Source organism: Talpa occidentalis, unplaced genomic scaffold (genome assembly GCF_014898055.3).
Source record: "Talpa occidentalis isolate TD23 unplaced genomic scaffold, MPIMG_talOcc4v2.1 talOcc4.11, whole genome shotgun sequence".
Classification (NCBI taxonomy): Eukaryota; Metazoa; Chordata; class Mammalia; order Eulipotyphla; family Talpidae; genus Talpa; species Talpa occidentalis.
This window is the reverse complement of record NW_023601104.1, coordinates 41,544,543-41,565,949: the sequence shown is the minus strand read 5'-3', so window position 1 is coordinate 41,565,949 and position 21,407 is coordinate 41,544,543. Positions and strand designations below refer to the sequence as shown.

General features: G+C 55.8%; 1 protein-coding gene across 1 annotated transcript in view; it reads left to right on the top strand.

The window, feature by feature from the left end:
• Positions 1–18,704, top strand: part of LOC119238070 (myosin-7) — a 30,270-nt gene extending 11,566 nt beyond the window's left edge. The window contains exons 3-40 of the mRNA XM_037501815.2: positions 64–272; positions 566–709; positions 968–1,124; positions 1,300–1,327; positions 2,156–2,264; positions 2,346–2,438; positions 2,542–2,605; positions 3,072–3,170; positions 3,408–3,511; positions 4,092–4,230; positions 4,313–4,431; positions 4,541–4,690; positions 4,969–5,139; positions 5,726–6,035; positions 6,297–6,364; positions 6,657–6,744; positions 7,371–7,488; positions 7,610–7,733; positions 7,932–8,068; positions 8,290–8,545; positions 9,136–9,378; positions 9,541–9,717; positions 10,520–10,665; positions 11,739–11,829; positions 12,389–12,778; positions 12,980–13,106; positions 13,291–13,409; positions 13,973–14,169; positions 14,716–14,899; positions 15,024–15,189; positions 15,292–15,416; positions 15,988–16,296; positions 16,540–16,743; positions 16,847–16,972; positions 17,082–17,357; positions 18,240–18,335; positions 18,447–18,581; positions 18,672–18,704. Of these exons, the coding sequence (XP_037357712.1) occupies positions 72–272; positions 566–709; positions 968–1,124; positions 1,300–1,327; positions 2,156–2,264; positions 2,346–2,438; positions 2,542–2,605; positions 3,072–3,170; positions 3,408–3,511; positions 4,092–4,230; positions 4,313–4,431; positions 4,541–4,690; positions 4,969–5,139; positions 5,726–6,035; positions 6,297–6,364; positions 6,657–6,744; positions 7,371–7,488; positions 7,610–7,733; positions 7,932–8,068; positions 8,290–8,545; positions 9,136–9,378; positions 9,541–9,717; positions 10,520–10,665; positions 11,739–11,829; positions 12,389–12,778; positions 12,980–13,106; positions 13,291–13,409; positions 13,973–14,169; positions 14,716–14,899; positions 15,024–15,189; positions 15,292–15,416; positions 15,988–16,296; positions 16,540–16,743; positions 16,847–16,972; positions 17,082–17,357; positions 18,240–18,335; positions 18,447–18,581; positions 18,672–18,704 (5,823 nt within the window). The 5' untranslated portion in view covers positions 64–71. The remainder of the gene's footprint in view (positions 1–63; positions 273–565; positions 710–967; positions 1,125–1,299; positions 1,328–2,155; positions 2,265–2,345; positions 2,439–2,541; positions 2,606–3,071; positions 3,171–3,407; positions 3,512–4,091; positions 4,231–4,312; positions 4,432–4,540; positions 4,691–4,968; positions 5,140–5,725; positions 6,036–6,296; positions 6,365–6,656; positions 6,745–7,370; positions 7,489–7,609; positions 7,734–7,931; positions 8,069–8,289; positions 8,546–9,135; positions 9,379–9,540; positions 9,718–10,519; positions 10,666–11,738; positions 11,830–12,388; positions 12,779–12,979; positions 13,107–13,290; positions 13,410–13,972; positions 14,170–14,715; positions 14,900–15,023; positions 15,190–15,291; positions 15,417–15,987; positions 16,297–16,539; positions 16,744–16,846; positions 16,973–17,081; positions 17,358–18,239; positions 18,336–18,446; positions 18,582–18,671) is intronic.
• Positions 18,705–21,407: the final 2,703 nt, after the last annotated feature.

Below are 21,407 nucleotides of genomic sequence, written 5' to 3'. Positions count from 1 at the left end.
CAGGGAAGGGTGAGGAGGGAGAGCAGGCAGGTGGGGGGTAAACAGCTCCTTCTGCCCACGCAGGTGCAGCCATGGTGGATGCAGATATGTCCTCATTTGGGGCTGCTGCCCCCTTCCTGCGAAAGTCAGAGAAGGAGCGTCTTGAAGCCCAGACCAGGCCTTTTGACCTCAAAAAGGACGTCTTCGTACCTGATGACAAAGAGGAGTTTGTGAAGGCCAAGATTGTGTCTCGAGAAGGTGGCAGAGTCACTGCCGAGACCGAGAATGGCAAGGTGGGTGGTAAGACTGGCATGAGAGACCACTCCGGACAGCCCCACTCCAGGGCAGACAGAGACGGTGCCACTGGGATCCACCACACAGACCTGAGGATGGTCCAAATTTTCCTTCCTTTGGGTAGAGAGTCAACCCTCCACGGTCCTCATTCCCAAGATCCAACCTATCTTCTCTGTGATCCTACTTCCTCTCTCCCGTCTCTGATTATCCTGACTCCTGACGACTATCCCTGCGGATGAGGGAGGCAGGAAAGCTCCGACTGACAGTAGGCTTGGCATGTGGGCTGTTGCAGACCGTGATCGTGAAGGAGGACCAGGTGATGCAGCAGAACCCGCCCAAGTTCGACAAGATCGAGGACATGGCCATGCTCACCTTCCTGCACGAGCCCGCCGTGCTGTTCAACCTCAAGGAGCGTTACGCTTCCTGGATGATCTACGTGAGTGCGCCCCTGGGACGCCCCTCTGGGTCTCTCCTTCCTGGTCCCTTTCCAGCTCCTGTAGCCAAGACTTCTGCTCCCCGTGCGCAGGGGACTCTCCACCCCGTCCCTTCAGCTTTGGTGCAGTTCTGTCCCCCAGGGCTGGCAGGTCTCAGTCTCGGGCATCCAGAGAGCCTCCACGCCCCTCTTCCTCTCCCGGGGTCGTTCTGCCCCTGGGAAAAGCATCCTGGCCACTCACTGCTCCTTTTCCACCCCTAGACCTACTCGGGCCTCTTCTGCGTCACCGTGAACCCCTACAAGTGGCTGCCGGTGTACAATGCGGAGGTGGTGGCCGCCTACAGGGGCAAGAAGAGGAGCGAGGCCCCACCCCACATCTTCTCCATCTCCGACAACGCCTATCAGTACATGCTGACAGGTGAGCCCCAAGTGAAGGATTCTCTGGGTGGCCTATGGGGTGGGTGCACCTTTCTTCCTCTTCCCAAGGGGGTTCAGGCAACCGCGAAATCCTGGAGGGAGGCAGGGAGAGATGGGGGCCAGGCAAGAGCATCCTATGAGGCTCCTAACATTTTTTTCTCATTTTCTCCCCACAGACAGAGAAAACCAGTCCATCCTGATCACGTGAGTGTGGTTCCTACTCCTGGCCCCTCTGAAATCTCCCTGACCCCCAGGGGGAGCCCAGGCCCTCTTCACAGACCCACAGTTATTTTTCCCCCTCCACTGTCAAGCCAGCTACTCCCTGCTCTCTGGCCCTTCCCTTCTCTTCTGCGCTCTCCCCCCTCGCAACTTTCCCTTCCATCTCCTTCACTCACGCTCCGCCCACTCATCACTCATCTACCCGCAAGCCCTTTATCACTGTGTCATCTCCACCTCTTCATTTTTCTTCGTCTTACCCTTCAGAAAGTTTTCCACTCTTCCACCTCTACATACTCTTTCCCAAAACAGACCTTGTCCAGCAAAGATCAGGTTCCACCTGGGGCCTCCCTGGTGGTGCAGGGGCTTGAGCACAGCACTGTGAGGCTGTCCATGGCCTTTGCGGCGTGGGTTCGATCCCCGGCCAGCCAGGGAGCTACCCTCATGGTGCAGCAGACCTCTCCTGACTTGCCTGCTGCTCCCCTCAGCAGTGTGTTTAGGTACATCTGCCTGTTCTGTTCCCCACTCTCTCTGGTGAATCTTCTCACTCTCCCATGACTCTGGGCTGTACTCCACTTTTTAAAAAAAAGATCAGGTTCCACCTGCCCAAACCCAGCACCTGCTTTTGACACCCTTTCTGGGCGCCCCCTACCCTATGAATCTCAGAGTGTGGCTGTGTTTGGGAGGCGCACCGTCTGGAGCTTCCTGCCTCGGGGCTCCCACTGTCCAGTAGAACCCGGCATACTCTCCTGAGTTGAGGCCTGCCGGTCTCAATGGTGCTTGGCCACTGCCTGATCAGCCTGACCATCCCAACAGTGGAGAATCTGGGGCAGGGAAGACGGTCAACACCAAGAGGGTCATCCAGTACTTCGCGGTCATTGCCGCCATTGGGGACCGCAGCAAGAAGGACCAGAACACGGGCAAGGTAGGCTGCTGTCCCCCACGGGCCTGCACCACCAGCAGAGTGGGGAGGCCTCTCACCTGCCCTCCTCCGTGACCTCCGCAGGGCACCCTGGAGGACCAGATCATCCAGGCAAACCCCGCGCTGGAGGCCTTCGGCAACGCCAAGACCTTGCGGAACGACAACTCCTCCCGCTTTGTGAGTCTTCCCTGATCTTCAACTTGGGATTCGGGCTGCTCACAGCATGGCTTCAAATATGAGACTTCCCCCAACTAACTATCTCTCTCTTCCATCTCGCCAGGGAAAATTCATTCGAATCCATTTTGGGGCAACAGGAAAGTTAGCGTCCGCAGACATAGAGACCTGTGAGTGCCATGAATCTGCTGGGGTTCAGCCTGGGCAAACCCTTGTTTAAACATCTCTCTCTTTCTCTCTTTCTGTTTTTCTGTCTCCCTGTCTCTGCCTCTGTGTCTTCCCTGCCGTCCTGTCGCTCTCTGTGTTTCTCTAGGTCTCGGCTTTCCTCTCCCTGCCCCTCTGTGACTGCAGGCCTGAAGACACATGTCCCTCTGAGCCTTCCTCCAGTCTCTTTCCATCTATGTCTCTGCATGTCTCTGTATCCTTCTCTGGGACTTTCCTCCAAGACTATTTCTCTCCTGGGCGCAGTCTCATCTCTGAATATGATCTCCATGTGACTGTGAACACGTCTCTCTGTTCCTCCTGTCTCCCTCTCCCTCTGCCTCTTGCGTGTTACATTTATCATTCACTTCCCTCTCTTTCCTTGTACCTAAATCCCAACATTTTTTTCTCTTTCTTCACTCCTATTGTTCACAGACCTTCTGGAAAAATCCAGAGTTATTTTCCAGTTGAAAGCAGAGAGAGATTATCACATTTTCTACCAAATCCTGTCTAACAAAAAGCCTGAGCTGCTGGGTGAGTCAGAGCTACCAACCGAGACCAACTATCTCCATGGCAACCCGGTCCCCTCTGCTGGCAGCTGGCTTCTGCTGGCATGTGCTGGCTGTGTGGCACGGCTGGATTCACTTCTACAGGATGTAGGACCAAGTGAAGCCCTGTCATGTGCCCTCCTACAGGCCGTGAGCCATGCCAGGCAGCCCCAGCGAGAGCCAGGGGGTTGTGCTCTATTCTAACCGCTTCTTCTCCCCCCAGACATGCTGCTCATCACCAACAACCCCTATGATTATGCATTCATCTCCCAAGGAGAGACCACTGTGCCCTCAATTGATGACTCTGAGGAACTCATGGCCACTGATGTAAGTGTGTGAGGACCCAGGGGGTTGAGAGGCGAGGGGATTGGCAGTGAGGGGCAAATGGGACCAGGTCACTGGTGCAGGGGTGGAACTGAGATACTGGCTCCAGCGTCTGCTGTTCAGTGTGGCCTGGCCCTCCCCCGGGGCAGGAATGTGCCCCACGTCCAGAGTGTGCTGGGCTCGGAGTGTGATGAGACAGACTTGGTCAGGATTTGGTGTTCAATCAACCCAGAAAGGATTGAAAGCCACAGGACAGAGAGCAGAGAAACCAAGAAACAAGGCACCACCAAAAGAAGGAGGGCGAAGAGGGTCATGCAGAACATGGGGCTTGGGCAGGCTGTCAGGTACTGAAGACCCAGGCAGGGAAGCAAGTATAGAGCCTGAAAGAGAGGCAACAGGGCAGCTCCAGTGATCTGCTGTGACCCAATACCGAGGCCGAGGTGGTACATTCCCCACTCTACTTCTTTGTTTTGGAGTCTCCCACTCCCACGTCTCAGAGTCCATGGGGATTCAGGGGGCAAGGGTCTCATCTACCCACTATATTTCCTTTACTGGGGTTCACCAACACGGAACCTGCCTACAGAATGCCTTTGATGTGCTGGGCTTCACTCCAGAGGAGAAGAGCTCCATTTACAAGCTGACGGGCGCCATCATGCACTTTGGAAACATGAAGTTCAAACAGAAGCAGCGAGAGGAGCAGGCTGAGCCAGACGGCACTGAGGGTGAGTGTCTGGGGAGCAGTGAGGGCCCATCTGCAGAGCAGTCATCCCAGGACCAAATTTTCCCCCTGGCCTTTCCTTCCAGAGGCTGACAAGTCGGCCTACCTCATGGGGCTGAACTCAGCCGACCTGCTCAAGGGCCTGTGCCACCCTCGGGTGAAAGTGGGCAACGAGTACGTCACCAAGGGGCAGAATGTCCAGCAGGTGGGTCACCTTCAGAGGATGAATAGGGGAGGTGGCATGGTGCCATGGGACCATGGAATCCATTCTTCCCAACAACTCTATTCATCTGGGTCTCTCTCCTACCTTCCAGGTGTCATATGCCATCGGGGCACTGGCCAAGTCGGTGTACGAGAAGATGTTCAACTGGATGGTGACACGGATCAACGCTACCTTGGAGACCAAGCAGCCGCGCCAGTACTTCATAGGAGTCCTGGACATCGCAGGCTTCGAGATCTTTGATGTGAGTCAGGGGCAGCCCCGGCACTGGGGACAACCACTCGCTCTCCTGCACTGGCAGCACCACTGTGGAGGGCCAGCTCCAGGCCAGGCGTGGGGAGGGTGCGGGGTTCAGCGGGGTTTGAGTGGGTGGTCCCTGTGTCCCAAGAAACTCTCCTTCCCTGCCCTGATCTGGCAGGGGACCAGCCACACCCCTGTGGGCTCAGGCACCCGGCAAGACGGCCCTGACCCTGTCAGCCCCAGACGCCTGCCTGCCTGACCCGCTGCGCCCTCCCACTGCAGTTCAACAGCTTCGAGCAGCTGTGCATCAACTTCACCAACGAGAAGCTGCAGCAGTTCTTCAACCACCACATGTTCGTGCTGGAGCAGGAGGAGTACAAGAAGGAGGGCATCGAGTGGGAGTTCATCGACTTTGGCATGGACCTGCAGGCCTGCATCGACCTCATCGAGAAGGTGCCGCCTCTGCCCTCCTGCCCTCACCCTCCACTCACCCCATGTGAGCCCCCAAACAAAACGGCAACCCCCACCGCTGGGGGACAGCATCTGGATGACAGAAGGAACCCGAGTCCTACTTTCCCTAACCCTGAACCCTGCACTGTCCCAGCACCCAGACTGGGTGGCACCTGGGAGAGCCAAGATCCCAGGGACTTAAGGGTGGACATGTGGGGGACGGCCACCTCCACTGTGGCCTCCACACCAGTGTCCTCAGTGGCCCTGGTTTGCCCAGCCAAGGAGCAGGAGGTTGGGGCAGGGGTTGTAAGAGTGCACCTGCTTTCAACCCCAACATCCCGGGCATCTGGATGATGGGTGGCTTGTAAAGCACCATAGAGCCCACATTCGCAGACTTCCACAAAGGTCCCTCTCAAGTCAAACCAAGTCTTCCACCTTGGGAAGGCTTGAACAGGGGCCTGTCAGGGCTGAGCCAGGCATCTTTATCCCCGAAGATGAAGGGGCTGCTCCCTCAGCAAGCATTGACCCTAGTGCAGGATGCGGCACCACCCGCACTGAGCATGCTCAGTGATGCCTTCCCTACCCTCAGCCCATGGGGATCATGTCCATCCTGGAGGAGGAGTGCATGTTCCCCAAGGCGTCTGACATGACCTTCAAGGCCAAGCTGTATGACAACCACCTGGGCAAGTCCAGCAACTTCCAGAAGCCTCGCAATGTCAAGGGGAAGCAGGAAGCCCACTTCTCCCTGGTGCACTATGCTGGCACCGTGGACTACAACATCCTGGGTTGGCTGCAGAAGAACAAAGACCCACTCAACGAGACAGTGGTGGGCCTATACCAGAAGTCCTCCCTCAAGCTGCTTAGCAACCTGTTTGCCAACTATGCTGGAGCCGATGCACGTAAGTTGAGTGAATAAGGAGTGGGGTTTCTGTCGCGATTCTCAGGCAGGTCAGTTGCTCCTGCTCACCTGCATGTCAGCATGTGCCCCACTGTTTACAGGCTAAGGGGATGGAGTTGGGTGGAGAAGCTGAGGCTCCCACCACGAAGACCCCCAAATGGGGGCCAAGTCCAGCAAGGATGTGAAGAGAAGGTGATTCCTGCCCCTTCCCTCACCTCCTCACACACCCACTCATGCTCCTTTTCTTGGCCTCCTTCCACAGCTCTCGACAAGGGCAAAGGCAAAGCCAAGAAAGGCTCATCCTTTCAGACGGTGTCAGCTCTGCACAGGGTGAGCGCGGCCCCAGCCCTGCCTGCCTCTCCCTGCCTTGTCGGTCCCTGACTCCTCTCTGTTCTCTGTCTTCGCTTTCTGCTCTTTGTCTTCTCTCCTCACCTGCCGCCCCTTCTCTTACTCCTCTCCCGCCTCTCCGTGCTCCCTCCTGCTCTCTCTCCTCCTCCATGTGTCTCTCCCGTCCCTGCAGGTCTCTGCTTCAGCTCTTTCTTTCCTTGCCTCCCCCGCCTCTTTTTCCAACTTCTTTTCCATGCACTTTCTCATTTTTCCCTCTTGTTTTTTGGGGCCACAGGAAAATCTGAACAAGTTGATGACCAATTTGCGCTCCACACACCCCCACTTTGTGCGTTGCATCATTCCCAATGAGACAAAGTCACCAGGTGAGCCCCAGAACTGGGCCCGGCCTCTGTGGGATACGCACCGCCCAGTGACAGGAACTTCTGTACCATGTCCCCCGTCTCCGTCACTGTGGTTTCCAAATCACATTCTCATCCTCACACTCTCCAAAAGGCCTCACAGAGGCCCTCACGGTCCCCAGCGCTGCCTTACATTTGGAACACATAACTCAGGCTAAAGTGCAGAGCTCCTCGGCGGGCGTCGCCTTGGCACTCCCCACACCCCGGCAACACAAATGAAGGCTGTTTAGTCCTTTTTGAAGGATGAGGAGATAGAGGCTTAGGGGTCTGGGTTCAGGGTCCTGCCCTGCTTGGATGAACTTTGGGACTTTAAGCCAGCCCATTAACCCCTCTGAACTCCATTTGGTTTCTAGAAAATGAGGTTTATCTGTCCTGGCTAAAGATTGGTAATTCCTTATATATAATAAGGAATGTGAAAGCGTTTTGTTTACTCTGCAATGTTTGACTGAAAAACCACGAAACAGGACTATTGCTAACTGCCTTGTAAGGGGACCAGCTGAAAAGTGGCAGAGCCAGGATCAGAACACAGAACTTTTGGCTCCAGTCCAGTGCTCTGCCCACACACTCCTCTGCCCTCCCCTCCTGCGCAGGGGTGATGGACAACCCCCTGGTCATGCACCAGCTGCGCTGCAACGGCGTGCTCGAGGGCATCCGCATCTGCAGAAAGGGCTTCCCCAACCGCATCCTCTACGGGGACTTCCGGCAGAGGTGGGGACAGGGCCCTGGGGCGGGGGGGGGGCTGTTGGGTGGGGCAGGGAGTGTTCAGGTGGTCCTGAGTTCTATGGGCAGAGCAGGTGAGCACAGAGACTCTGGGCCCCTCCCTCCCCAGGTACCGCATCCTGAACCCAGCGGCCATCCCCGAGGGCCAGTTCATTGACAGCAGGAAAGGGGCGGAGAAGCTGCTGGGCTCCCTGGACATTGACCACAACCAGTACAAGTTCGGCCACACCAAGGTGAGGAAAGGGAGGAGACAAGCTGATAAAATCCTTGACACCTCACCTCCTGGCTCCTTTCCTTTTACCAATCACCCCTGAAAATCTCTGAACCTCCCATGAAATATCCAGCTTCAGCTTCCATAAGAGAATCCCCCTCGTCTTTCCTCTTTCCCTGCCGTCCCCATCCTACTTATGCCCACACACCCCCGCCCACAGGTGTTCTTCAAGGCGGGGCTGCTGGGGCTGCTGGAGGAGATGCGGGATGAGAGGCTGAGCCGGATCATCACCCGCATCCAGGCCCAGGCCCGGGGCGTGCTTTCCAGAATGGAGTTCAAGAAGCTGCTGGAACGCAGGTGAGAGATCTCAAAGGATATTCCCAGCCCTCTGAGGCCCCGGCTGGCTCAAGGGAAGCATCAGAGAAAGAGCTCACAGGTGCCCACACAAGGAGAGGCTCCCATGGACAGTGAGTCTTGTTAGGTTGGAACACAGGGATGATGAAGGAATGTGACATTACTCAGGATGGGAAGAGGGGGTGAAGGGTTCCTCACTACCCCTTCTCATTGCACCCCTGCAGAGACTCCCTGCTGGTGATCCAGTGGAACATTCGGGCCTTCATGGGGGTCAAGAACTGGCCCTGGATGAAGCTCTACTTCAAGATCAAGCCACTGCTGAAGAGCGCAGAGACAGAGAAGGAGATGGCCAACATGAAGGAGGAGTTTGGGCGCATCAAAGAGGCACTGGAGAAGTCGGAGGCTCGGCGCAAGGAGCTGGAGGAGAAGATGGTGTCCCTGCTGCAGGAGAAGAACGACCTCCAGCTGCAAGTGCAGGCGGTGAGGCCACAGGACCACTGTTGGCTCCTCCATCCTGCTCTGCCTCCATCTCTCTAGCACCCTGCCCTTCCCACCCAGGGCTCACCATTTGTCCCCTCAGAAGCAGAGGCTTCTAGAATAAACACTCCCACAGACCTCCAAAGAGGTCCCTTGAGAGAACAAAAGGGAAGTGGGGGGAAAAGAAAAGAATTCTTAAAATGCAAGTTTTCCAGCCTGGAGCCATGGCTTAATAATTTTGTGAGCTTGGGAAAACCATGTGCTATCTTTGAATGTCAATGTCCTCAGCTCTAGACAGGGAATAAAATTGCCCATCTCACTAGGCTGCAAATGTGTGCAGTGCTGGCATTGGCAAGTGTAGTTTCCTTCCTGCAATGAAGGAGACCAAAGATCAAGAGACTTCTGGTTCCCTTCCTCCCTGCTCCCCTCTCCCATGCTCCCATCAGGTTACCCTAAAACTCTTCTCCTCACCACCTTCTGAGGTTCTGCCAAATGGGGTTATCCTGGGCTCTCAGAGCGCCTCCTCCTCTCTCCTCCTGCCAAAGCAAGGGCCCTGCCCACAGAACAGCCTCCCCTCTGTGCCTTGCCCTCAGGAGCAGGACAACTTGGCTGATGCGGAGGAGCGCTGTGACCAGCTGATCAAGAACAAGATCCAGCTGGAGGCCAAGGTGAAGGAGATGACCGAGAGGATGGAGGACGAGGAGGAGATGAATGCCGAGCTCACTGCCAAGAAGCGCAAGCTGGAAGACGAGTGCTCTGAGCTCAAAAGGGATATCGATGACCTGGAGCTGACGCTGGCCAAGGTGGAGAAGGAGAAGCACGCAACAGAGAACAAGGTGAGGACTAAACCTGTGGCTCCAGCCCAGGGCTTTTTAGGATCCCCAGACAGCTCTGGCCTGGCCACTTGTAGTAATATGATCCTGGACACTGGGTATCTGTAGAGGTATCTCCAGCTCAGTGACCTCTGATCCAAATGGCATGGGGTTCCCATTCGGCAGGTGAAGAACCTGACAGAGGAGATGGCTGGGCTGGATGAGATTATCGCCAAGTTGACTAAGGAGAAGAAGGCCCTGCAAGAGGCACACCAGCAGGCCCTGGATGACCTCCAGGCTGAGGAGGACAAGGTCAACACCCTGACCAAATCTAAGGTCAAGCTGGAGCAGCAGGTGGACGACGTGAGTAGAATGTCACAGACCTAGGTATACTATGTCCACCTGGCTTGAATGTGCACACACCTGTGTGCTTGGGGGGTGGGCAGGGTTTGAGAGGGCTCCCTGATACCTTCCTGGAAGGGAGATGAGGAACACAAAAGAAGAAGCATTATCAGTGCTCGATTCTGTGTTATGTATCCCAATTCACTGACAAGATTGGTGATCGCCAGGGGTTTCCTTATTTCAACTTAGATTCAAACCTATCAGTCTCTACCTTGAAGTTCAGGCAGGATTTAGAGTTTTCGCCAAAGAACATGATATATTTCTTTGGGAACTTTGTGAGATTCTCAAGGAGGATCCTTGGATTCCTAATATTTTAGGCAGGATCTAGTCTTCAGTGATCATTGTTCTCCCCTTTGGTCCTTTGTGCATTTTTCTATTTGCACATTTATCATTCAGGCATCTGGCTCAGTCATAGGACTGTGAGCTGCTTGTAGGCAGAAACTTGGATTTACTCAGTTTTATGTGTGCAGTGGCTGGCATGGGGTCTGGAACCTAGCAGGAACTTAGAGGATGCAGAATGAATGAATGTAGCCTGAAGGGTTCATCCCACGGGCATTCATTTGATCACTTCTCAAACAGTTACTGAGCATAACTACATGGTGGGCACTCACAGTCCCTGGTGACGCTTGGCCCACTATGAGGAAGGCTTCCCAAGTCCTGGACATTTTCCAAGATTCCCTAAACCCTAGAGTAACTGAGTGTCCAAGTCACCAAATCAGGATACCTGGCCTTACCGGGCATGCTGATAACTTCTCCCCACCAGCTGGAGGGGTCCCTGGAGCAGGAGAAGAAGGTGCGCATGGACCTGGAGCGAGCAAAGCGGAAGCTGGAGGGTGACCTGAAGCTGACCCAGGAGAGCATCATGGACCTGGAGAATGACAAGCAGCAGCTGGATGAACGATTGAAAAAGTAGCGTGTTCCCCTGGCTGACACATTTTCTCTCTCCCCGTCTAGCAGCCTATTGTGCCTATGGCAAGACAAACCCCAGATATCCTCCTCAGAGGCGACAGCCTCGGGCAGCCTCCACAAGTGGATGCAAACAAGTGGGCTCCAGGAAGAGGGCTTTCCTCCCTCCCGGACAGGCACTCCAGGCCCAGCAGGCCTCGCTGGCCAAGAGGCCAACTTGGATCCTGCAGCCCTTTCTTCCATTGGGCACTCAGAAGGTGGAAAATAACAGCTCAATCCTGCCTTTAAAGACCAGTTGCTTAATGCAGAGGATGGCTCCACACAAAAGCCTCCCAGAAAAGTCCCTTTCAGGAGTCACAGAGAAAAATGAGCCAGCACCGTGCCCATGCAGGGCAGGGATTCAGGCATTTCTCTGTTCTAAAAAGTGTGGTTCCAATTCTTATTGCAAATCCTTCCAAAATACATAGATCCATGGCCCAGATGTGCTAAAAAGTGACCTCATGGACATATTTGGAAAATATGGGTCTTTTGGTGCTTTAGGGTCAAGACTTTGAAAGGTTCTGAAAATCACTGCCATCAAACACTTCTTAGACAGTGTCTGCCCAGGACCCTTCACACTTCCTTGAGCACAGTATTTGCTGAATGATTGAACAATCATATGATCCTATTTGACCCTCAAGCCACCTTTTAAGGATAGTACTTTTATAGCCTCACTTTGCCAAAGGCCAAACTAAATCTTGAAAAGGTTATCCAAAATTGCCCAGGGTAACAGAACTAAAGGCCATCAGAGCTAAAGGGGCCTTTGAAAAGATGGAGCCCAACACCCTCATCCTACAGGTGAGGAAGCAAGAACCAAAGAGGGACAGTCCCACAGAGCCCAGGTCCTCGGCCCCCGCCCCCCAGCCCTGCCCATTACATTTCCTGATGGACTTCGGTCTGCAGCGGTCACCTCCAGGGGCCCCGCATCAGCCCTAGAGCAGTTTATCTGATGAAATTCTGCTCTTCACCATTTCGCACCCCTGGGTGACCCTCCGGAACGCCAACCAGCCCCCTTGCCTTGCCCTCCTTCTCCGCAGGAAGGACTTTGAGTTGAATGCTCTCAATGTGAGAATTGAGGATGAGCAGGCCCTGGGCGGTCAGCTGCAAAAGAAGCTCAAAGAGCTTCAGGTGAGGTCAGGGGATGCCCACGGTGGGCACTGGAGTCCCTAGACAGTTCTGAGCTTCCCAGACGCCTCCTTCAGGCTGTCCTCTCCCTGGCGTTGCAGGCACTTGTATGTGTCCATGAAGGGAGGCACTGAGCTGGCACAGTTCCCTCCTGGGGCACCCCTAGGGGTGCTGAGTTATCCAAGGGTGACATAGAAAGAAACCTTGAAAAGGCCAACAGGTCTGGGGGCAGATTCTGGTTTCCTGTTTCAGCTCTGGTTTAGCCAGCGACTGAGCCATGCCTGATCTCTGGTCTGCACCCCATTTCTTGTATGCATAAATAAATCTTAAAAAAAAAAGGATGTATAATGTTCTGGCCTAAAGGAAGTCTAACTTGGCTGTCCAGACCATCTGCTCCAGACTTGCTGTTTCAGACAGACCAGGAGCCTCTAGAGCCCTGTCCTGGGAATGGGCCCCCAGGCTCCTCCCTCCCCCCTGCAGGGCAACCAGGCCTGAGCTCTCTGGTCCTGAGGCCCCGAGGCCAGTGAGGCTGGGCCTGAGCTCCCATGTCTCTGTCCGCCAGGCGCGCATTGAGGAACTGGAGGAGGAGCTGGAGGCCGAGCGCGCAGCCAGGGCCAAGGTGGAGAAGCTGCGCTCAGACCTGTCCCGGGAGCTGGAGGAGATCAGCGAGCGGCTGGAGGAGGCCGGCGGGGCCACGGCCGTGCAGGTGGAGATGAACAAGAAGCGCGAGGCCGAGTTCCAGAAGATGCGGCGGGACCTGGAGGAGGCCACGCTGCAGCACGAGGCCACGGCCGCCGCCCTGCGCAAGAAGCACGCCGACAGCGTGGCCGAGCTGGGCGAGCAGATCGACAACCTGCAGAGGGTGAAGCAGAAGCTGGAGAAGGAGAAGAGCGAGTTCAAGCTGGAGCTGGACGACGTCACCTCCAACATGGAGCAGATCATCAAGGCCAAGGTGGGGGCTGCTGGCCTCTCCTCTCCACCTCTACTTCATGTTCATGTCGCCTTTCTCCTTACATGGTTCATTTCCCGCTTCCCTTCTGCTGGTTTCTGCGCTCCCCTCCTTTCTTCCACACCATCCCTCTTCTCCTTTCACTGTACCCCTTGCGCAGATTTCAGTCCCAATACCATCGTGTGACTCCCCTTCCTCCCCCAGGCTAACGTGGAGAAGATGTGTCGGACCCTGGAAGACCAGATGAACGAGCACCGGAGCAAGGCCGAGGAGACCCAGCGATCCGTGACCGACCTCACCAGCCAGCGGGCCAAGCTGCAAACTGAGAATGGTGAGCCTGAAACTGGTGTCCATGGGCCTACCCCATCTCCCCTGACTTCCTGAGGCACAGGCATGCAAGCATGCGCACACATCTCTCCAGAGGATGAGGCCTGAGGCTGGGGAGAGGCCAGGGGTAGAGAGTTGTTTGACCTTCCAGTCAGACACCATCTGAGAGTGCCCTGGTACCTCTCCAGGTGAGCTGTCCCGGCAGCTGGACGAGAAGGAGGCGCTGATCTCCCAGCTGACCCGAGGCAAGCTCACCTACACCCAGCAGCTGGAGGACCTCAAGAGGCAGATGGAGGAGGAGGTTAAGGTAAGGCCTAGACTCAGGCCTCGACTCCCAGGCAGGAAGCATACCATCTGGCCTTGCACCCACATCCCTTGCTTTCCCAAGAATGAGGCTTGCTGCCTAACCATCGTTCTTTCAGTTTCCCAAAGGAATAATCACATGCCTTTAAATCTATTTAAATCTATCTCCCAAGTCAAAGTCCTCTGTCTCTCTGCTACCATGCTGGAGGGGAGGGTGGGGGCACAGAGGGCACAGGGTAAAGATGCCCGGGTCAGGGGAAATAAACAAGGGAGGAGCGATAGGCCCTTGGTTGGGTGTAGGTGTGGGAAGTAGAAATTGTGCAGTGGGTCCCGGGATAAGCAGGGCAGTCTGAAAACTAGAGATGGAAACTTAACTGGGACATATTCCCAGCACTTTGCTGGACTCATGAAAAGGGGGAAAGAATATGACTTTAAAATCCTAGGCTCAAATCCTAACCAGCCTCTTAGAGGTTGGTAGTGTTGAGAAAATCACCTAAGCTCGCTGAGGTGAGACCTGGGGCTGCATTATGGAGAAAGCTGAACCCACCTTGGTGCCCCTCTCCCCAGGCGAAGAACGCCCTGGCCCACGCCCTGCAGTCGGCCCGGCACGACTGTGACCTGCTGCGGGAGCAGTACGAGGAGGAGACAGAGGCCAAGGCCGAGCTGCAGCGTGTCCTGTCCAAGGCCAACTCGGAGGTGGCCCAGTGGAGGACCAAGTATGAGACGGACGCCATCCAGAGGACCGAGGAGTTGGAGGAGGCCAAGTGAGTCATGGCCACCACCTCTGGCTAGGGCCCCTTCGTGCTGGCCACAGCCCTGCTGGAGCCTCAGTAGACAGCACAGTGGATGGGCCTGAGCTGGGGTTATGACCACACAGGAGGACCCTGCCGCCACCCTCCTTCTCCTCTCAGGCAAGCTTTTTGCTCGAATTATGTTTCTGATCCGAATATAAGACGAACAAAAGGTTTGCCTGAGGGCAGAGAGCTTCCACCTGGGGCAGGGCTCTGGGAGCTAGGGTGGTACAGAGGCCCATGAGTCCTCCATGTTTGCAGCCTAGAAGCTGCCCAGGCTCAGGAGACCCTCCTGGGAGCTGTGGGTCATCAACCCTGTCCCTGGCACCCTCTACCTGATGGTTATCAGTCCTGGGGTCTAACCTTAGACTTTTCTAACAATATGAATGCGAATCAAGAAGAATGAGAAAAATGAGTCTTCTGGGTTTTCCAAGCTCGTTTTCCAGAAGACTCATGTTTCACCTTATCCAAACCAACACCTTCCTCCCCACCCTCTCCCACCCCCACTGCCCTGGGCAGGAAGAAGCTGGCCCAGCGGCTGCAGGATGCCGAGGAGGCCGTGGAGGCCGTCAACGCCAAGTGCTCGTCCCTGGAGAAGACCAAGCACCGGCTGCAGAACGAGATCGAGGACCTGATGGTGGACGTGGAGCGCTCCAACGCCGCCGCCGCCGCCCTGGACAAGAAGCAGAGGAACTTTGACAAGGTGGGGCTGGGTGGGGGCCGCGGGGTCGCCTCCTTGGAGACAGGGCCCAGGTGAGGGACTCAGGCAGCCCCAGCAGGTAGGGGTGCCCTAGGGCCGGGCCTCCCCCTGAGCCTGGTCCCCACAGATCCTGGCCGAGTGGAAGCAGAAGTACGAGGAGTCGCAATCGGAGCTGGAGTCCTCGCAGAAGGAGGCGCGTTCTCTCAGCACCGAGCTCTTCAAGCTCAAGAACGCCTACGAGGAGTCCCTGGAGCACCTGGAGACCTTCAAGCGGGAGAACAAGAACCTTCAGGGTGCACTGGGGCCCGGGAACCAGGGAGGGGCTGGGGGCAGCTTCGCCTGGGGTGCCCCCTATAGAGGCAGCCCCCTCACTGAGTCGCCTCCCCCTCCCCCAGAGGAGATCTCCGACCTGACTGAGCAGTTGGGTTCCAGTGGGAAGAGTGTCCATGAGCTGGAGAAGGTCCGCAAGCAGCTGGAGGCCGAGAAGCTGGAGCTGCAGTCAGCCCTGGAGGAGGCGGAGGTGAGTGAGTGTGTGTTCAGGGGCTGGGCATGGGGGTGAGGAAGCTGAGCTTTAGGCTCAGGTCTCTCCTCTCCTTTTGCCTGTTTTGTTCACTGTTCATCCTCAAAGCTGCAACACAGCCTGGCACATAGCAGCACTCAACAAATATTTGTGGAATGGCTCAATGAATGGGTCCTTCCATTCCCTCCATATAAACATTTTACCTACTGCATCTTAGATTATATTTTCTTGTTTCTGCTCCCCTCCCCTTTCCCACCTCTGCTTCCCTCCGGGGGGTTTTTAACATTCTGTGCCTGATTGCCTGTTTCCTTGGCAACATCTTTCTCTTCATTTTCCTCTTTGTCTTCATGGCTCGCTTTTCTCTGTGAGGACCTGAATCACTCTTTTAAGACCTGGGGTGTTTTTCCCTTTTAAATTCTCTTTTCTTCTTCCTCCTGTTTCTTTTATTGAACCACTTACACTGTTCTTGAATTCACATTATGTGTAGCCACAATTCGTGGACAGCCCTGGCCCTGGCCCTCTACCCTGACCATCCACCTCGGACCCCCTGTCTCCGCTGCCCCACACCCAGGCCTCCCTGGAGCACGAGGAAGGCAAGATCCTCCGCGCCCAGCTGGAGTTCAACCAGATCAAGGCCGAGATCGAGCGCAAACTGGCAGAGAAGGACGAGGAGATGGAGCAGGCCAAGCGCAACCACCTGCGGATGGTGGACTCGCTGCAGACCTCCCTGGACGCAGAGACGCGCAGCCGCAACGAGGCCCTGCGGGTGAAGAAGAAGATGGAGGGTGACCTCAACGAGATGGAGATCCAGCTCAGCCAGGCCAACCGGACGGCCTCGGAGGCCCAGAAGCAAGTCAAGAGCTTCCAGAGCTTGCTGAAGGTACGTGAAGATTCTCGGAAGCAGGAAGTCCCCTCACTCAGAGGCAGGAATGGCTTCCACATGGTCAAGTTGGTGGTGGTATCCCATCATGGCTCCAATCCCACCTGCCTCCTGGGCCATTGCAGAGATACCCATGGGCCCCCCTAGAGCCACCCAAATAGACTCCACCAGCATCCACTTTGGCATAACAGCTTTCTAATGGGCCCATCATGGGCTCATGCTCATCCTCCTGCTGACCTGCAGGACACCCAGATCCAGCTGGATGACGCCGTCCATGCCAATGACGACTTGAAGGAGAACATCGCCATCGTGGAGCGGCGCAACACCCTGCTGCAGGCCGAGCTGGAAGAGCTGCGGGCCGTGGTGGAGCAGACCGAGCGCTCTCGCAAGCTGGCCGAGCAGGAGCTGATCGAGACCAGCGAGCGGGTGCAGCTGCTGCATTCCCAGGTGAGCGTCTCCCCTGGGTGTTCCCGGAGGGAATGGCAGGTGAGGCTTGGGAGCCCCTCATGGATGCTAGTACCTCTCGTGTTCTACCTGCTCCACCCCTCAGAACACCAGCCTCATCAACCAGAAGAAGAAGATGGAGTCAGATGTGACCCAGCTGCAGTCAGAAGTGGAGGAGGCCGTGCAGGAGTGCAGGAATGCCGAGGAGAAGGCCAAGAAGGCCATCATGGATGTGAGTTCCCCCGCCCCCACCTGCCCATTCCAGGCCGGCGTCTCCTTGGGCTGAGCACCGAGTGTCCGAGGACTCAGCCAGCTGTGCGTCACCCCTGTGCTGCCCACAGGCCGCCATGATGGCGGAGGAGTTGAAGAAGGAGCAGGACACCAGCGCCCACCTGGAGCGCATGAAGAAGAACATGGAGCAGACCATCAAGGACCTGCAGCACCGGCTGGATGAGGCCGAGCAGATCGCCCTCAAGGGTGGCAAGAAGCAGCTGCAGAAGCTGGAGGCCCGAGTGCGGGAGCTGGAGAATGAGCTGGAGGCTGAGCAGAAGCACAATGCGGAATCGGTCAAGGGCATGAGGAAGAGTGAGCGTCGCATCAAGGAGCTGACCTACCAGGTGCGGGTGGGCAGCTGCTCTGGGGCCTGGCCCTCTGCATCATGGCTTGGGTCACAGCCACCCTGGAGGAATGAAGTGTTCTGTCTTAGCCTCTTCCAGGGTGAGGAGCAAGAGAGCCCTCATTGTATTCTGCCTACCCTGTTGTACCCTGAGGGTGGCCTGGCTTAGCAGCCAGTCTCTGATCCTCCTAATCTGTGAACTCCATCTCAGCTTTCACCCTAAGCCTGTCTCTTGGGGACACTCCAGACAGACCTCACCCAGCAAAGATTACCAGAAAGTCCATATGTAGCCACACTTTGACTTGGCACCATCACCACCAAAATACTCCAAAGTCATTAGGCAAATCTCAGAACTTTTTGGGTACCCAGGGAGATGTGGACTTTCATTTTCCACAGTGTTTTCTAGAATCAGACTCAATTCAGTTTTGTTTCTTTTCCCATCCAGAAAATCACCATCCCTCTATGCATACTTGTCCTTAACGTGGATCAATTCTGTCATTTCCTTGCAGCCCAGAAAATCGCACCCAACCTGCAGGCCAGAGTTGTTTCCAGCACATGCTGGATTTTAGAATGGGAATGGGGGGGAGGTCATCCTCCATGGGGATGCAGGACCCCAAATAATTCTGTTCCCCAGAACAGTGAACACACAATTTTGTGCAGTTTCAGAAGTCCCATCAGCCCCCTGGATTCTTTCCTCTATAAATCATTTAAAATATTCACACCTTTTTTTGGTAAGAAATTATAAGAAGAACTTGTGTCTTCTAACGATCAGAAAGTAGAATTGGGCCAGCCTACATTCAGGTAGAGATAATAAATGTGGAGAGGGGGCACAGCTCCCAGAGGGGGCTTTGCCTTGCTCACTCCTAACCACCCTGAACCCCAGACAGAGGAGGACAGGAAGAACCTGCTGCGGCTGCAGGACCTGGTGGACAAGCTGCAACTGAAGGTCAAGGCCTACAAGCGCCAGGCTGAGGAGGCGGTGAGGGACCCTTTGGGGACTAAACCTGGAGGAGGGGCACAGGGGAGCCAGGCCCCCAGACCAGGAGTCTGGGAGGTTGAGAATCTGACCCCCCACCCCCTGGCCCCGCAGGAGGAGCAGGCCAACACCAACCTGTCCAAGTTCCGCAAGGTGCAGCACGAGCTGGATGAGGCAGAGGAGCGGGCGGACATCGCCGAGTCCCAGGTCAACAAGCTGCGAGCCAAGAGCCGTGACATTGGCGCCAAGGTGGGTCCGTCCCGCCTGGGCCTCGCTAGTCGGCCCATGCAGCGTCCCCCCTCACACATCAGGATCCCTCTTTCCCCCGCTTTACACCAGGATGCCTCCTTTTTGTTCATCTCCCACGACTGAGCTACAGAGCCCCAGAGGGCGAGTTTACTCAGCCCTCCATGATTTGTAGCATTCTTTCAGCTCTACTCTCAATGGTTTTGTGAGCCCCAGACTTAGGGTGGTCAGAAACCCTAGAAGACCCCAATTCCTACATATCTACTATGCCCCGATTTCCCCCAACTTCTCGTCTCTACTTCTCTTCTATCTGGTCTTGACCTACAACCATGTAAGTCTGACCCAAAATGAACATCCCAGAGGGCCCCAGGGAGCTTCCCTCTGGCTGAGCCAGCCCTACCCTCCACACAATCCTTAGGACACGTCTCCTACCACCACGGGCCTTCCATGGGCCACACAGTGGGCCCCTGCCTCCCTTTGTTTCCTGTGCCCACCCCTGCCAAAGCCCACCTCTCCAGAGCTGAACTGGACTTTGTTTCCTTTCAAAAGGGTTTGAATGAGGAGTAGCTTCGCCATGCAGCCTTGACCAGCCCAGCTCAGAAGACACCAGTGACACTCTCACACCTGCAGCCCAGAGAGCAGCTCCTTTGGAGGAAGCAGAATAAAGCAATTTTCCTTGAAGCTGAGATCCAGCCTCTTCTTCACTGCCTGCCAGCCACTTGGGAGGCAGACTGGGGGGGGGGGAGAGGAGGGCGGGACATGGCGGGTGGTGGGGGAGGGTAGAGCTGAGGTTGGGAAGTAGGACTCCAGAAGGACCAGAGCAGTTTCAAAGACCAGCCTTAGGAGACCCTCTAGAGTACTTACAAGGCTCAGAGCACTCCCTGGCGCAGCACTGGCCCTTGTGCCCCCTTCACTTCCTCCTGGCCAGGTGACACTTCTCCTCCCATCACTTCCTTGGAGACACTCAGGGTTGAAGATGCAGGGAAACCCTAAGGCCTGTCTAGAGCACCCAAGCCCATCTGCTGTGAACCGGCATTCCAGCTTTGACCAACACTGCTCCCCCAAAAGTTTACAACAGGCTGAATTGTGGGGAGGAATGTGAGGGTACTAACTAATGCCCTTTCTGAGTCCTCTGAGGTATGACCCCCTTAGGAAGGTGGAGTTAAGGAGCCAAGACCTGGTCTAAAATGGGTGATTGAGAGAGTACCCACTGGCCTTGCAGACACAGCTACCACTGTTCCCTATAGACCCAGAGGCCAGCACCCCAACTTTACTACAACCAGGAGAACTGTACCTGGCCCACCTTCCTCTCTGCCTCATCTCCTTCTAGGACTTAGTCCCTCCTTTATCTCATTTCTTCCCACTCTAAGTTCTGTTTCCAAGCTGCTCCTGTTCTGGGTTTGCCAGAAGATGTGGGCTCTTGGCGCCACTGTAGCAGACCATGTCAAGGGGTGCCAGGTAGAGGAGGGACCAGGGGGAGACATGTGAGCAGGACTCTGGGAGGGCAGGGGAAGAGTCACTGGAGGCCTGGGAAGTGGAGGAAGGAACAAGCCCCATCATCTAAACCAGCCAGCACCCCTTGCCACACACAGTCTCTAGGCCACTCTGAGCTCTGAGCTCCACTTGCAGAAGCCAGAGCCAGGCCTTACCCCAGGGAGGAGGCAGAACTAGTATTAGAGAGGGCAGGGTGGGGGGAAGAGGGAAGGTAAAAGGCAAGACCTGAGGAGGGTGGTCATGGAGAGAGAGGGAGAGAGATCAAGAAGTTGGGGGTCAGCATGACCAGGGAAACCCACAAAGATGAGAAAAAGCGAAAGATGCAAAACCCCCCACCTCTCTCCTCACACCCTTTTCCATTCCCCACTCTCAGACCACTTCGCTTCTTAGGAAAGGGCTTGGAGGACAGTGAGGAGATACAGAGAAAAGAAAAGGACACACTTGCAAAGGGAGATGCAGGAGGCAGCAGAGCAGATGGGAGAGCCAAGCTCTGGATGCTGCGAGAAGGCAGGCAGACAGCAGCGTGAGGGTGGGAGAGATGTGAGCTTGGACAGAGAAGGCAGAAGAGCTGGAGGGCGATTCTGGGCGAAGGAAAGAATCCTGGGTCACCTTCAGATTCGAGGAAAACCAGGAAAGCCGAGGAATAGTGAGACTAGACATGGAACAAGATGCGGAGGCAGAGCTGAGACAGACAAGAGCGAGCAGAGGCCAGGCTTAGAGGAGCCAGACCCTGGGATGGCAGAAGAATGGTGCCAGGGAGAATGGGGGGCCTGCCCCGACTTTGAGACGGGGAGCCAGGCAGAGGGAGGTCAGAGACAGACAGAGGTACAGGAAGCCAGGCAAGAGAGAGGCTGACCCAGCCTCCTGGTCCCCTCACCTGTGGCAGGAATCTCCTAGGTGCCCCCACACTTCGGGACTTCCAGCAGAATGAGGAGCTGCTGAGTGAAGAGCCAGGGGACGATGGAGAGCAGGATGGATGTGAGTGCCAGGAGAGAGGAGGGGGCCTAAGAAAGGAAGAGGAGGGCAAACCATACAGAGAGGGGGGCAGAGCCCTGGAACCAAGTTAACCCCTTCCCTCCTCTTTCTTCCATGGGAGACACTGGAACTGTCTACCTACCCCTTGCCCTCCGCTCCACCTATACCAAGCCTGGCCTGCTCAAAACACAGGGTTCCCTGAGGACAAAGCCTAGTCTTTGTCACCTGGACCTGAACCAGCCCGATGTGGTATTCTCAGCCCCCTTATCATGTCCCTGGAGCATTGGGAGCCAGGCAGTGACGCAAAGCACTGGGCCATGGGATAACCCCCCAGCCAGTGCCCTGGGGCCTCAAGTGACC